Here is a 17,122-nt window from a genome sequence, read left to right on the forward strand (position 1 = left end):
CCGAGAAAATGGCAACTCTGAAGAGGCCGGGGCAATTATCCAAAGGTGAATTAGAACAATGGCTGAGGAAAGAGAGGGGACAGCCATGGCCATCAGCAGGTCTTGATGACTGATCAAGACAGAGGACAAAGGATGGAGGAATTACAAAAACTCAGCTTAAAGCAGGACACCTGGGAGAGTGGTGGGATGGTAACAGAAATCAGGAAGTTGGAAAGAGGAGCTGCTTAGAGGAAAACTTGGAAAACTTTTTAAAAATATAACAGTCTGAACTTAAAGTCAAATTCTGGCTAATTGAGTGATAATAGCAAACAGGCCAGCTGGAAATGGAAGATGAGACCTGGGCAGAGGTCAAGACGAAAGGGCCTGCACGTGGGAGTCTTCCAGGAGGAGTGATGGTCTAAATAACAAGAATAGATGAGCTTGCAAGAAAAAGAGGGGAAAGAAGAGGGCCCTGGGGAACACCCACACAACAGAGGAGAAGAAAGCACAATAGACAAAGAGATAACTTGAAAAAGAACCAGCAGAGTTCACGAACACCAAAAGTACACTTTTTAAACATAAATCATGCAACTGCCCCCCAGCCTATGGTAATGACCTGGCCCCTCCCACCTCTCTGACCTGTCTCCTCTCCTCTCCCCTCCCTCACAAATACAAGGGCCATGTTGGCCTTTTGTTGGCCTTCAAATACCAAAAGTTCATTTCCACTCCAGGGCTTTTGTGCTATCTGATCCCTCTACTAGACTGCTCTCCAGGAGATCCCAGAGAGACTAATGACACACACACACCATTCTCTGCCATGTCATAGCCTTGTATTGTCCTAACCCATACCGCCATCTGAAATTCTTATTTATTTGTTTACCTACTTATTTTCTGTCTCCCACTCCCAAGTGCGTTCTGGGAGAGCAGGGATGTGGGACCTTGTTTCTCGCTCTCTGCTCTTACAGTGCATGGCACTAAATGGGGACTCGAGAAAATAAACACCTTAGATTAAGCAAAAGCAAACTTAGTGACCTGCATAAGATCTGTTTCAATAAAAGTAACAGCATCAAGATATGGAGAGGTAAAGTAGGCAAGAGCTAGAGACACTTATTTAAAACATACACACCCTCCTCAGGCGTAAGCAGGAGGAACTGTTGAGAAGGTAGTATAGCTAAATCACATCTTCTATAAGGGCTGCCTTTCTAGAATACGAAAATAAAACATTTTACCTGGATCACATGTTATGTCTTTTACTGAGGCTTCTCCCAGAGAAAACTCTGACCCATTTCCATTATGCCTAAAATCCTTGCTTAGATGGTAAAACATTTTAAAAACTCAAATAGAACAAAAATATCGGCTACTTCAAGTTCTTTATTAAAAATACAGGCTGCACATCACCCAAATTGTGGGAGCTGTCACTGAAATACAGGAAGTGAGGCAGCATCAGACTTTAAGAACACTTGGCACTTATTTACCCGCGGACCTGAAACCCACACCCACCAAGAAATTTCTTCAAAGCTGGGTGCTAGACTGACTCTTCCTGTGGTCTTCTGTAGTTGTATATTCACCTTTGGGCCTTTCCCCAGAAGTTTATCATCTCAGTTGTGACAGTAGGAGGGGGCACCATAAAGCGGCACTGTATTGAGAGAAGAGGGAACTGTTTCTTTCAAAACGTGAAATGGGATGAAGCTAATGGAGGATTTGTAAAATGTTTCTAAGTCAAAGGTTTTACTAAAGTGTGAGAAGTGGCTTTTCCCCCCTCTACTCCCGCGAGAACTACCAGGCAATCTCCTGCAGCAGCTAAGGAGCTCCAGACTTCCCAGGAATTGACATCTCGTGGCTGCTGGCCAGGCTGGGTAAAACAGTTACCACGGTCCTCTTTGCTCTATGGCTAGAACATGCTGCTTTGGAATTTGTTTGCCCCCTCAGAAGGAAAACAGGAGAAATGGCAAAGAGATAAAAGCAGGGCCATTCAGAGAGGGTAGGAAAAGGTCAAGTTAAGTTGGTAGAAAACAAAAACCACCAAAGAGAACCAACTTCAGGGAGCATAGATTAACCGACGATGGCAGAAACACCCCAGCAGGTGGCAATTCTCTGAGATGCACGTGCTCCTGTGTTTTAAGTCAAGACACAAGTTAATATAATTTGCTTTAAAAAATGTGTACAAAGTAAACGCGTGATCTAGAAGTTGAATTCAGGCAAAAGCCCCACCTGATTCCATTGGCTAAGCCAGACTTAGCTGTATTAACCTACTTTAAAAGACACCCTTACCTACCACCCTCTGACACCTGAGCTAATGAAAATTTCTATTATTTTGAGCTGGGAGGAACTGAATGGAACAAATGACCATCAATTAATAGGTCTGGCTTCTCGTGAGCAAATGAGCTTTAGAAGGTCAGGGCTTGCCTAGACATAGTTACCAGCAGCATCCTCTCGTGAGATCAAAGACAGACCCTTTAATTTAAGGTCCAGGAAGGAGCACCATTCTTTATGTCAGAAAGCTCGAAGGCAGCTGCAGGGCAGGAAAGGATAAAATGGTGCCCTTGAGTACTTGGTCAATGAGGAAACGGAGATGTGGCAGAGCAGTTGGGGAGGTCGTTACCAGTGAAGGTGGAAAAACCCCAGACTTATTGTGGGATCTGCCACTAACAAACTTTCTGAGCAAAAAAATTATTCTTACGACTTCTAATAGAGCATTTTAAAATGCAGAGTGTCAAACCAGCTGAGTTAACTTAGTTGAGCCAGTCAATCTCCCTCTTGGAGACTAATCTCCTCATCAGCAAAGTGAGGGTGCCCAGGCAACAGTCCCCAAGATGCCCTCACAGACTAATATTTTGAGTTGATGGGCATGAGGCCAGTCATAGGTAGCCCACTGGGGGATGCAGAGCCACCAAGAGAGAAGGGCAGTATCGAGAGGACAGGATTTCCCTCCACAGGAACCAAAAGCCACAGGGAATCTAGAGGGTTCCAGAAGAAGGCCCCTGCTGGGTGACCCCATAACAAAGCCACCAAGTCACTTACCACCTCAATAGGAAGCTGCTTCCCTGGGCTGGGGAAGAGTCCACCCAGACAACTTGGGCCCTGTGCTCCGGCCCTCCCTCCAGAAGGCTGGGACCAAGGGGAGTATGCTCCACCAAGTATTCAAGGAAGCTATACCAACATCTAGAAATTAGAAAAGGCTGAATAGCAGAGAGTTTCACCCCACTACCTCTAGACATCAGATTACACCTTCAATACACATGATGAGCCCAGCAGCTACCAACATTCTTGGGACCAAACACAGCAGGAGACAGTGACCCAGAATAAAAGAATAATATAAACATAAAATGCTAGGGGAATAGCGAAGCATCTTAGATCCAGCTGGAAACAAGCTACTGAAGCAAAAACTCCACTGCCCAAATGGTTATACAATTTGCATCTCTGGAGAAAAAAGTGATCACATTCTTCTCAGTCAGTTGCTATGATTAACGCGTCTGCACAGCACGTCAGAAGGGTGGAAGAGAGCAAGAGCCCACACACACAGTCTCACACATGCACCCTCTGCAGATGTTAAAAAATCTCCATGGATTAGATGCTCATATTAGTCAGAATTTGAGAAATGGGAGAAATGAAGGGACCATGGCAAAAAAGGGAGGATTAAAGCAAGCAAGGAGATTTCTTCCTTCTAACCCGTCACTAACTTAATCAACATACAAAATTTAACATCCCTCCTTTCTTTGCACAATGAAAATGAGAACATAATCCCCAGTTACATAATTATCAGTTATTAAAGAAATAGACATTAAATATTTCTGAAAGGTGCTTAATAAAATGTCAACTATTAGATCTCATTTGCAAAGTAATCCACTAAAATTTAAAATATGTATGTCCTTCATCCAGCAATTCTACTCTTAGGAATCTATCCCACAGAGATGAAAGTATCAGCGTATAAGGACATATGCACAGGATATCTCGTGAATAATTGTTCCTGACTGCCAAAAACTGAAACAAAGTGAATGGCCATCAATAGGGAATGAGCTTGGCCCATACCTATTCATTAATTACAGTAAGTTTGAGCTACATTTGATGGCTTATAGGAGTTTCTACGAAGTATCACTGAGTTGGAAAAGATACAGAAGTCCACCTAATATGATCGTTCTACTAAAGCTTGTATATGTATATATGAAAACAGAAAAACATGAAAATGTTTGCACTAAGTCCATGGTTCTCAAACTTCAGCACACAGCAGAATCACTTGAAAGTTTTATTAAAACACAGATTGCTGGGCCCCATCCACAGAGTGTCTGATTCAGTAGGTCCAGCGTGAGGTCTGAGAATTTGCATTTCTGGCAAGTTCCTAGGGATGCTGATGCTGCTGAGAACCACTGCAGGCAGTGACTCTAAGAGTTAGCTCAGAGTACAGGAAGGGGAAGTATAAAACGGGGGTGAGGGGAAATGGGGTCCTGTCCATTATAAGAAAATCAGCATTTCCATATAATTCCTTATGAAATATCATGTGTGTGTGCGTGTGTGTGTGTATATACATTTGCCAAACAAATTTTAGTGTATACCAAAATACTAATAAAGTTCTCTCAAAAGAAGAATTTCGCCAGGCGCAGTGGCTCATGCCTGTAATTCCAGCACTTTAGGAGTACAAGGTGGGTGGATTGCTTGAGCCCAGAAGTTTGAGACCAGCCTGGGCAACATGGCAAGACCCCATCTCTACAAAAAAATACAAAAATTAGCCACGTGTGGTGGCACATGCCTCTAGTCCCAGCTACTCTGGGGGCTGAGGCAGGAGGATTGCTTGAACCTAGGAGGTGGAGGCTGCAGTGAGCCAAGATCCCACTACACTCCCCAACCTGGGTGACACAGTGAGAACTTGTCCCAAAAAAAAAAGGTAGAACTTCAAATGATCTTCACTTTCTTTTTAATAATTTTACTTACTATTATAGTCTTTATAATAAGTGTTATTTAATCATTTTAAATAAAGCCATTTTAATTGAGGAAAAATGGAAAAATCTTTGGAACCAACAGTTTCTCAAGCAAGACTTTTCTGTTTTATTCACAGCATTAAACCGATATTTCGGAAAGACTAGCATTAATTATACTTTACAAACAGGTTTTGTTTTTGTTGAGATAGGGTATTGCTCTGTCACCCAGGCTGGAGTGCAATGGTATGATTATAGCTCCGTGCTGCCTTGAACTCCTTGGCTTAAGTGATCCTCCCACCTCAGCCTCCCAAGTAGTTGGGACTATAGGCTTGAGCCACCACACCTGGGTAATTTTTTTTTTTTTTTGTAAAGACAGAGACAGCCTGTTACCAGGCTGATCTTGGGAGGACTAAGCAGCCTCTCAAAGTGCTGAAATTACAGGTGTATGCCACCACACCCAGCCAATTATACTTTATACAAAAATAAAATATAATTAATATTTTAAAAAAGGAGCTCTTGGATAAATAAGTAGAACATGTATTTGTTTTATAACTCTCCTTGATTTACAAATTTAAAGAAAACTCAATATAAAAAGTAATCAAAAAGCACTCATTAGCAAAAATACAAATTGGCTTGTAAATGCAAAATCTCTTCCTCTCTCAGAATTTAATTAAATGCCCAGTAAGCAAAATCTCTCCTGGTAAGCTGTCCTTGCATTGTTTCCTATCTCTTTTTACATGTAAGCTGGGAAAAAGAAGACTAAGAGCAATAATCTAAAAGTAAAATTATCTACTTTCTCATGGCAACGTGAAATTTAAAAATAAAAACAAAATAGAAATATCTTTATAATTTCCAGTACAGAACTTTTAAGCTCCCAAGTGGTGTCAACTGAAGAATTTTAAGCCAGAAAAATAAACACCTTAGGTTGATTCCATTGATTCTAATTTACAGTTTTCCAGGTTTTTGCACTTCTCATTAGCTTCACCACCACAACTCTTTTTCTAGCTTAAAATACACCTCCTAATACTATTGTACCATTCAGTCTAAAAACTAAGCATAGACTTCAAACCAGACTGCCAGCCTCTGTATTTTATTTGTTTTTTTTGTTTGTTTGTTTGTTTTGGTTCATTTTGCTTTCTTTTTTTTTCTCCTTGGAATAAACAGGCTAGCCTTCCAGTGCTGCTCCTTCAGTTTCCTTTCAAGCATGAATGCAGGAAGCTGCTTAGAGACTAAAAATTGGATTTGCAATGCTCATATATATCCCTAAGTTCCACGAAGTGATATTATAAAGCTCTTGGCTGCCAGTCTTGCCAACTCCTGCTTCTTCTCTGATCTTAGTACAGTGTTTCTCTTTTTCTGCAACTGCAACTCAGGGAACTGCCACGGATTCTTTTAAAAATTAGACTAAAGCTGGCCATGGTGGCATATGCCTGTAGTCCCAGCTACTGGGGAGGCTAAGGCAGGAGGCTTGCTAGGGCCCAGGTGGTCGAGGGTGCAGTGAGCTAAGATCGTGCCAGTGCACTCCAGCCTGCACAACAGTGAGGCCCCATCTCAAAATAAATTTTAAAAAATAAATAAATAAAATAAAATTTTCACTGAATCTGTGGCTGAGTTCAGGAATATTACTGTATCTCCCAAAAGAAGAGAATCTCCTTCCTAAAAACGAGCAAACAGAAATGAGCCAAAAAAAATTCTACAGCACAAGAGACAGAGCCAAAGACTGCACCTCCTTCTGAAACAGATTCCTGAAAGGTATAGGAAAAAAGTAATAATTCTTGCGTGTGCTCATAATAAAATGTAAAAGATTATCTCTATAAAACTATGTGCGCATAAAATGGCCAAGATTTGACAATGCTACATAAAAACTAAAAGTGCTGGAATCAAAAATTGTGCTGGCAAGCACAAAAAAACAACTTGATGCTACTGAAAACTTAAGTGGAAAACAAAGATAAAAACATTCTTGGCTGGGCGCGGTGGCTCATGCCTGTAATCCCAGCAGTTTGGGAGGCCGACGTGGGTGGATCGCAAGGTCAAGAGATTGAGGTCATCCTGGCTAACATGGTGAAACCCTGTCTCTACTAAAAATACAAAAAAATTAGCCAGGAGTGGTGGCGGGCCCCTGTAGTCCCAGCTACTCAGGAGGCTGAGGCAGGAGAATCACCTGAACCCGAGAGGCTGAGGTTGCAGCGAGCCAAGATCGTGCCACTGCACTCCAGCCTGGAGACAGAGCAAGACTCCGTCTCAAAAAAAAATTCTTCCAGAATGCAACCCTCCTTTCTCCCCAAAAAGAAAAAAAAAAAATCCAACCTTTGGATATTAGTTGTTCTATCTAGAAGGGGAAAACAATAGTGGAAGAAACAATCTTTAAAAAGAAAAATCGAAAGTGTTCTTCGTCAATCCAAGCAAAATGCATGGGGAATTTAAGAAAATATTTACATCTGTAGATTTTCTATAGGTATAAAGATGTCTATCATCTTCAGGAAAGATTCTCTATAGTGACCCGACAAATAGAGACAAAGAAGCATTTTAGCCATAAAAATGTTATAAGAATTCCATCAAAACAGGTTATAAGTAAAGAAATAAAAAATCACCTATAAGACCCATCTGAATGAGGTGCCCTTTTTCGAGAGGTGGGTAGAAATTGGGGAATAATTTCAATCAATTCTTTTCCTTCCTGATTATTGTTCCACTTATGTAATCTAATTGTCCTCGAGGTAAATCTTATTAATTTATATATTTTTTAAAGTCTGTTGTAATTAGATTTTTCTAGGGCATTAACATACAATTATGCATAGTGTTATTCTATAATTTTAATACAGCCTCCCAATATGTAATGGACTCTTCACAATTTCCAATGGAGAGGGTATCTTTATTATACACTTGCCAGAGTTATTTTAATTTGTTTTTCCAAAAGAAATAGTCAAAATAACTAAGTAGGATTACTAGAAGTACATACATTAAAGTCTCCAAAATTAAGAGATGCAATAAATCACAATCAAATGAGAAAACACAGTATCAACTAAACAAATGTCAAAAGAACCCTTGCTAAAATTCAACACAGATACAGATAAAACTCTGGAAAAATCTGTATCAAAATGTCAGCAGAGCTTATCATTCATCATGGGATTAAACATGAGGTTTTAATTTTTTCTTTTTGCTGTGTCTCTTTCTAATGTCTTACAATAAATATATATAAATAAGAAAAAATATTAAGGGTTTATGAACCAAAATATAGTAAACTAAGAGAAACTAGAAGTGAATATTTATCAAACCTCTGAAGACAGAAGGGCAGAGAGCAGTTTCTTCCCCAAAATACAGAAACAAATTGTAGGAGAGTTTTGAGTCTGCTGTGTCTGCACAACATGACTCATTTGGGAGATTTTGGTTTAAGACTTGTTTTCATTATAGCATATCTCCACTGACCTCTTACTGGATGAGGCCGGGTGGCTAGATTGGCTTAAGTCAGTTTGCAATAATATTGACCAAAAATGTTAAATTAAATTTTAAAAAGGTATACACTCTACCATATGTAGTAAGAGTTATGTTAAATATATTTCATATATTTTATCTAAGATATCATTATTTATAACATACATTTAATATTCTACTAGAAAAGAAAAATTGTCAATTAGGATATAATTTATAATTACCTAGAATTTTATATTTATCAAAAGATCTTTTCTAAATTAATCTATACATAGATTTTTATCATGTAACATGCTGTTATTTCCATGTCTTGGCCAGGCGTGGTGGCTCACCCCTGTAATCCCAGCACTTTGGGAGGCTGAGGCGGGTGGATCACGAGGTCAAGAGATCGAGACCATCCTGGCCAACATGCTGAAACCCCGTCTCTACTGAAAATACAAAAAATAGCCAGGTGTGATGGCACGCACCTGTAGTCCCAGCTATTCGGGAGGCTGAGGCAGGAGAATTGCTTGAATCTGGGCGGCAGACGTTGCAGTGAACTGAGATCACGCCACTGCACTCCAGCCTGCCAATAGAGTGAGACTCCATCCCAAAAAAAAGAAAAAAAAAAATTCCATGTCTTTCTAGTTACATAGTAACTTTGCCTTATAAAAGATAAAAAAAAAATTCCATGTCTTTCTAGTTACATAGTAACTTTGCCTTATAATGCTAGATCATGGTGAAGTCATTTTGAAAGCAATTAACTTATGTAGTACCAGCAAGGTATATAAACTGAAATGACAACAATATGAAACCCTGTGACCAAGGTAACACACGTGTAGGCAATGACATCTGCCAGGAAGCACAGCGAATGTAAGAGCATCTCAATTTTAGAGATGTTAAAATGAGAAAAAAAATTACACCTTAAAATTGATAAAATATATCAGTATTTTAATATAATAACATTATCCATAGGGGGTGAGATTATGACATTTTCTTAACACTTTCCTGTGCTTTTCATTTTACTCTAATCAGCATTTTTTTTAATAACTAGAAAAACTTATTTTTGTTTTTATTTGGTTCATTTAAATCTCTTCTCTTCTTGGGCAATGTGTATTAGTTTTTCCCCAAATCTGGTCACAATCTAGTAACTCTATGTTCAAAACAGCTACATGAGGAGGTTGGTCAGCTACAAGGCTTCTATCATGATTAGGCTTGTGGATTTGTCTGTTTTGAGGTAGGGAAGGAGGGTGGAATGAGTAAGGAATAGGAAGGCACACACAGAAAAAACAACAGTAAGATTTGGGAGTACTCTACAATTTAGCCTCAGACCAGCCTTTTTTGTTGTTGTTGTTGTTTTTTTTTTTTTTTTTACCTTTAATCATGGCTGGGCCAAACCCTACTGTCTACAGGCACATTTTATGGCCTGAAAATCACAACCTAGAGGGAGTACTAGAGATCACTGGGCAACCCAAGGGGCAACTTTTCTACTATTCTGGAATCAATTTTGTTCATGACTCTGTCTTCCTCCAGAGAAGTATGTGTGGTGTGTTGAAGGGAGTGAGGGTGAGTGAGTAGGAACTTGGCTGGGTAATGAAGTGTAGGAAGTGGATGAATCTATTATCAATTGAGGATTCTGACTAAATTTGTTCCAGTTCTGGCCAGGTATGGTGGCTCACACCTGTAATCCCAACACTTTGGGAGGCTGAGTCATTTGGATCACGAGGTCAGGAGATCAAGACCATCTTGGCCAACATGGTGAAATCCTATCTCTACTAAAATACAAAAAAATTAGCCAGGCATGGTGGTGCATGCCTGTAATCCCAGCTACTTGGGAGGCTGAGGCAGGGGAATCGATTGAACCTGGGAGGCAGAGGTTGCAGTGAGCCAAGATCCCACCATTGCACTCCAGCCTGGCGACAGAGCAAGACTCTGTCTCAAAACAAAACAAAACCAAACCATTTCAATTCCTTGAAATTTTGTTCTAAATCCTGGTTTCCTCACACATTCAGGCTCACCTGCCCAGGTCCGCCCCACACCAACACAGTTCCTTTTCAACAGGGGAAGTTTTGTTTGAAATCAGAAGGAAGGAGGAGAGATGAGCCCATCTGCCATTTTCTGTGTGAGGAAACATTCTGTTCACTTCCCTGTTAACCCGAGGAGTTGTTCTCAGAATGGCATCTTCCTGGGCCTATACGGCACATCTAACTGCAAATCTCATTGGGCATTCCTGTCCCCCAGTGCCAACTCCCACTTCTGTTTATGTCCCAGCACTTTTTGTTTGAATTCTTATTTCGTAGTTTTAGCTGACACAATTATCACAAAATCTTCCCCTCAAAAAGACACACAGAGAAGTTATTGACTATTATCAGGATATTATCATAAAATAATATGTTCACACACAACTTATATGAGTGAACTGAGTGTTTCTGAGTCCAGAAATTACACAGTTAAAAAAAAAATACTGAGGGAAATATAAAAACCAGACTTTAAAATAGGAGCCAATCAGTTTTAAAAGGCTCCATGCAAATACTTGAACTAGACAGTAATGCTCAGTGTGTTGTTTTTAAAAAGCCTTAACTCAATAGCAAGAAAAACATTTCTCCCCACTTCAGTGACATGGTTTGGAGTTAAGAAAGGGCCCCTTGGACCTGAAGCCCAGTGCTTAGCAACTTACGTAAAGAGGTGCTTCGCTGCAGCTCAACTCCATGGCTTTCGCATCTGCAATGAAAATAGTAAACAAGAGCAGTTATTGCAGGAGGCCCCATGGAACCCACCAGCGGAGCTCTCCCTCTCCTGCCCTGCAGTTACCAACATTGTGGAGGGAGGAGCAAACTCATTAGATAGGAAAACTGCAGAGACAAAATATAAAAGAATGAAGGACTAACATGCTATCTAAATAAAATATCCTCTCGAGAACACAATATGATGGCCTCTCAAAAAATTACACGTAGAATTACCATATGACTTAGCAATTCTACTTCCAGGTATATACCCAAAGAATTGAAAGCAGGGACTCAAACAGAAATTTTCATACCTATGTTCATAGCAGCATTATTCACAATAGCCAAAAGACAAGAAAAACCCAAATGTCCACTGACAGATGGATAATCAAAATGTGGTATACACATGCAATGGAATATTATTCAACCTTAAAAAGGAAAAAATTCTAGTACGTGTTATAACATGAATGAGCCTTAAAGACACTATGTTAAGTAAAATAAGCCAATCACGAAAGGACAAATACTGTATGATTTGACTTAAATGAGGTATCTAGATAGTCAAACTCATAGAAAAAGAAAGTAGAATAGAGATTACCAGAAGTTGGACATTAGGGAGAATGGAGAGTTATTTAATGTCTATAGAGTTTCAGTTTGGGAAGACAAAGAAGTTCTAGAGATGGCTGGTGGGGGTGATGGTTGCACAGCAATGTGAATGTACTTAGTTCCACTGAGTTGTACCTGAAAAAATGGTTCAAATGGTAAGCCTTGTATATATTATCAAAATAAAAAATCATAGTAATTATAGTACATGTCGTGTCTACATGAAGCAAAATAATTTGAATTTGAAAAAATATATATCCCACCACCTTATTATTTTATATTAGGTTCCACACATATGGAAACCCTGTGACCCCAGACACTATCCCATAGACTGCTCCTAAAATAAAAATCTTTCAGAAAGCCAAAAAAGGTCAACAAAAGCATGTTGAAAGTTTCACCTGTGTTCATCGCTTGGCTCACAGGTAATTCCAAAGTCAGAGTCCACTTGTGGCCAGGTGAGGCAGAACAGCACAGTGACAAGATAGTTCTATTGCCTCCCTTACACAGAGGGCCAGAGAGTTCAGCTGCATGATTGCATGGGTAGGATGCAGCCCACTGTCAAGCTAACCAACCTCTCTGCCAGGCGTGTGCACCTGGATCTGCTTCTGGGTGTGCCTGCCCCTTTAAAATAGCACAGATGAATGGATAAACAAAATGTGGTGTGTACATACAGTGGAATGTTATTCAGCCGTAAGAAGGAATATAATTCCAACAAATGCTACAACTGGACAAGCCTTGACAACATTACCCTAAGTGAAATAACTCAGACAGAAAGGACAAATACTATATGATGCCAGTGATATGAGGTACCTAGAGTAATCAAACATGAGTTTGACACGAGAAGCAGAAAAAAAATGATTGGTAGTTGCCGGGGTGGGGCACACAGGAGTTTGTTGTTTATTGGATATGGACTTTCAGTTTTGCGTAGATGAAAGTGTTCTGGAGATGCACAATGGTTATGGTTTCACAGCAATGCGAATATTCTTACCACTACTGGCCTGTGTTAAAAATGGTTAAGATGGTAATTTTTATGTTGTCTATTTTGCCACGATTAAAAATTTTAAAGTAAACAAATAGCACTTAGAAACTTGTTTCCTACTTAGAAAAAACAAAAAAACCCAGCATCACTCACTGAACACCAACTGTGGGCCAGGTATTACACAAAGATAATAAAGACATGCCTTCTGGGTCTGCCAGAAAGTGGTCCAGCCTTCAAGGAGTTCCAAGCTGAACAAAAGAGAATGAAAGATTGGGAGACAGGGAGGAGCAGGTTGCATGAGAATTCTAAATGGGGCAGACAGGGAGACTCACTTGTCCCTGCACCCTTGCCTCCCTCCCACTGCACACCTGAGGCCTGGGTTCTGCTCCTTAGGCCAAGCCTGGCTCTGCAACCTCTGCCTCCCAGGTTCAGGCAATTCTTATGCCTTAGCCTCCCAAGTGGCTGGCATTACAAGTGTGCACCACCATGCCCAGCCTCAGCCCTGCTGCAGTAATTTAGGGGCTTCTCTTAAGAATGAATTGTGGGGCTGGGCACGGTGGCTCACACCTGTAATCCCAGCACTTTGGGAGGCTGAGGTGGGTGGATCACCTGAGGTCAGGAGTTCAAGACCAGCCTGACCAACATGGTGAAACCCTATATCTACTAAAACACAAAAATTAGCTGGGCATGGTGGCAGGCACCAGTAATCTCAGCTACTCTGGAAGCTGAGGCAGAAGAATCACTTGAACCTAGAAGGCAGAGGTTGCAATGAGCTGAGATTGTGCCATTGTACTCCAGCCTGGGCAATAAGAGTGAAACTTCATCTCAAAAAAAAAAAAAAAAAAAAAAAGAATAAATGAATTGTGACATTTAGTACAGTAATCCCCAAAGGATACACTTGGCAAGAAAGCGAATATGAAAAGTTCTATTTTTAGGTATTTTTTATAAAACAATTTAAGTTTTACTAATACTTCATATACACACTGGTGATAGCACCCTCCTAGGTCCCAAGTCATGTTTCCTGGGACATCTTGAGACATTACTGAGGGTCCTACAAGGCAGAGGGTTTGACAACAGGGCCCTTCTCAGCCCTCAATTTTATTTAAAATATCATGTCCTGTGGCAGTTTATGTGGACCTACTTAAATGGGTTTATAGATTATAATAATCCATTTATTATTGTTACTATTTGAAACAGTATCACTCTGTCATCCAGGCTGGAATGCAGCCGTACAATCATAGTTCACTGTAACCTTGATATCCTGGGCTCAAGCGATCCTCCTGCTTCAGGCTCCCACATGGTTAAGATGATAGGTGTGCTAACTTGTATTTTTTTTTTTTTTTTTTTTTTTGTAGAGATAGGGTCTTGCTACATTGTTTAGGTGGTCTCAAATCCCTGGCCTCAAGCGAGCCTCCTGCCTTGGCCTCCCACAGTGCTGGGATTACAGAAAATAATCAATTTTTTTTTTTTTTTTTTTTAGACAGAGTCTCGCTCTATTGCCCAGGCTAGAGTACAGTGGCATGATCTCGGCTCACTGCAAACTCTGCCTCCTGGGTTCAACCAATTATTGTGCCTTAGCCTAGCAAATAGCTAGCATTACAGGCATGCACCACCATGCCCAGCTAATTTTTGTATTTTTTCGGAGAGATGAGGTTTCACTATGTTGGCCAGGATTGTCTCCAACTCCTGACCTCAAGTGATCTGCCTGCCTCAGCTTCCCAAAGTTCTAGGGTTACAGGTGTGAGTCACCATGCCCAGCCTATATTCATCAATTTTTAATGAAACTAACTTTACAAACCAGAGTGTGAGAAACTTCAAATTAAAGATAATACAAGAATATGAAAGAACTGAGACTCCTATTCCGAATATAAATTGTTCACCAGCCACCCATAAAATAAAAATAATGGCCAACCCAGGAACATCAATAAGCTGATCCCTCCAAAATTCTAAATTATCAAGAAGTCATTTAAAAAATTAATTTATATCCACTAGCATATACTGTGATCCTCATCTTAAATGTCTGCTGCACTTCTATTAGCAATTTGTCATCTATGTTTATAGTCATGCCTTATACAATTCCAGTCTTTCACAAAATTTGCTTAACTTGACGATAAAATTAGAAGATCCTTGGCCGGGCGCAGTGGCTCATGCCTGTAATCCCAGCACTTTGGGAGGCTGAGGTGGGCGGATCATGAGGTCAGGAGATTGAGACCATCCTGGCTAACACGGTGAAACCCCGTCTCTACTAAAAATACAAAAAACTAGCCGGGCGTGGTGGCGGGCGCCTATAGTCCCAGCTACTGGGGAGGCTGAGGCAGGAGAATGGCGTGAACCCGGGAGGCGGAGCTTGCAGTGAGCCGAGATCTCACCACTGCACTCCAGACTGGGTGACCAAAAAAAAAAAAAAAAAAAGATCCTTATGTATTTTTGTACATAATCCTAGTACTTTGGGATTTCCACTTAATAGCCCCCTCAAAAAAATGCATTACTATAGGAAATGTGGTAGCTCAAAAAAAAAAAATTTTTTTTAAAAAGCAGAAATAGCAAACACTTGGAACCAACCCAAATGTCCATCAATGATAGACTGGATTAAGAAAAGGTGGCACATATACACCATGAAATACTATATAGCCATACAAAAGGATGAGTTCATGTCCTTTGTAGGGACATGGATGAAGCTGGAAACCATTCTGAGCAAACTATCACAAGGACAGAAAACCAAACACCGCATGTTCTCACTCATAGGTGGGAACTGAACAATGAGAACACCAGGACACAGGAAGGGAAACATCACATACCAGGGCCTATTGTGGAGTGGGGGGAGTGGGAGGGGATAGCATTAGGAGATATACCTAATGTAAATGAGGTGCAGTATATGTATGCGTATGTAACAAACATGCACATAGTGCACATGTACCCTAGAACTTAAAGTATAATTTAAAAAAAAAAAAAAAAGAGGGAAAAATAGCTGAAATAATACAGAGAAATAAAGCAGCAAACTAAAATGTATTCCTTGGCCAGGCTCAGTGGTTCATGCCTATAATCCCAGCACTATGGGAGGCTGAGGCAGGTGGATTGCTTGAGCCCAGGAGTTTGAGACCAGCCTGGGCAACATGACGACACTCCATCTCTAAAGACAAAAAAGATAAAATGCATTTCTTTATGAGTAAAACTATGGAAGACTGTTGAATATTTTAAAAAACAAGTCTATCAGAGCAAATTCGATTGTGCAAGTTTGCTGTACACTTAGAAAAAAGTACAGATGTTTTCCACAACTCAACTTGTGTGGCATTTGCTAGATTTTATCTGATAATAAAATATACTCAATTTTTTTTTTAATTTTTATTTTTATTTCAATAGGTTTTTGGAGAAACACGTGGTGTCCGGTTACATAGATAAGTTCTTTAGTGGTGATTTCTGAGATTTGGGTACACCCATCACCCGAGCAGTGTACACTGTACCCAATGTGTAGTCTTTTATCCCTCACTCCCCTCCCATCCAAACCCATCATTTTAAGTGAGAATATGGAGACATATTCTGAAGAGTGAATTACTTTTTTTTTTGAGATGCCATCTCATTCTGTTGCCCAGGCTGGAATACAGTGGCTCAATCTCGGTTCATTGCAAGCTCTGCCTCCCAGGTTCAAGTGATTCTCCTGCCTCAGCCTCCTGAGTAGCTGGGACTACAGATGCCCACCACAATGCCCAGCTAATTTTTGTATTATTAGTAGAGATGGGGTTTCACCATGTTGGCTAGGCTGGTCTTGAACTCCTGACCTAAGGTGATCCACCCATTTTGGCCTCCCAAAGTGCTGGGATTACAGGTGTGAGCCACAGTGCCCAGCTGTGAATTACTTTTTTTAATAAAAAATAGTGTTCTATCAAAAACTGTTCAAGTACAACCACTGGTAAGGCAGCTGCTCTTATAAGTAGTTTAAAAAACACCACACACGAGATTCATTCACTTTGTCATCCATGAGCAAGGTACTGCAACGAAGAACTTGAAGCCAAAAGCACAAAATGTTCTATGGGACATTAATCAATCAACATGGTTAATTTTGTGGAAATAAGAAATCCAATGTGGTCAAATCTTTGCAGTGTATGTAATGAGATAGGAAGTAACCATAAAAATCTATACTACATTGAGATGTGCTGGTTATATTGTGGCAAAGTACTTTAAAAAGTTGTCAAACTTAAACATGTACTACATAATTTTCTCTTACAAAAATAGAAGTGTTATAAACCTACTGGTTTTTCAAACAATTAGCCTGTTCCTTCAAGAAAAAAGTAATTTTCTTTTTCTTTTTTTGACCTGCCATTTCAGAAAAAAAAAAAAGTGATATTTTAATAACTGAAAGAGAAAATGTATTTCAAAAGAAACAGATTATAGATAGTACATGCCACAGCAAGAACTTTTTTTCTTTTTCTTTTTTTTTTTTTTGAGACAGAGTCTCGCTCTGTGGCCCAGGCTGGAGTGCAGTGGGGCAATCTTGGCTCACTGCAACCTCTACCTCCTGGATTCAA

The 17,122-nt window shown here is 40.1% G+C and overlaps 1 protein-coding gene across 4 annotated transcripts in view; it reads right to left on the reverse strand.

The window, feature by feature from the left end:
* The window catches only part of ARHGEF28 (Rho guanine nucleotide exchange factor 28), a 317,386-nt gene that overhangs the window by 240,109 nt on the left and 60,155 nt on the right, over positions 1–17,122 (reverse strand). For 3 of the 4 annotated variants that reach the window (XM_038010485.2, XM_007975209.3, XM_038010483.2), the window contains exon 2: positions 10,975–11,018. In XM_038010485.2, coding sequence (XP_037866413.2) covers positions 10,975–11,007 — 33 coding nt within the window. In that variant the 5' untranslated portion in view covers positions 11,008–11,018. Of the gene's footprint in view, positions 1–8,785; positions 8,810–10,974; positions 11,019–17,122 lie in introns of those variants that run through there. The other variant, XM_073014690.1, reaches the window with a different exon arrangement.

The sequence above is a fragment of the Chlorocebus sabaeus genome, chromosome 4 (assembly GCF_047675955.1).
Source record: "Chlorocebus sabaeus isolate Y175 chromosome 4, mChlSab1.0.hap1, whole genome shotgun sequence".
Lineage (NCBI taxonomy): Eukaryota > Metazoa > Chordata > Mammalia > Primates > Cercopithecidae > Chlorocebus > Chlorocebus sabaeus.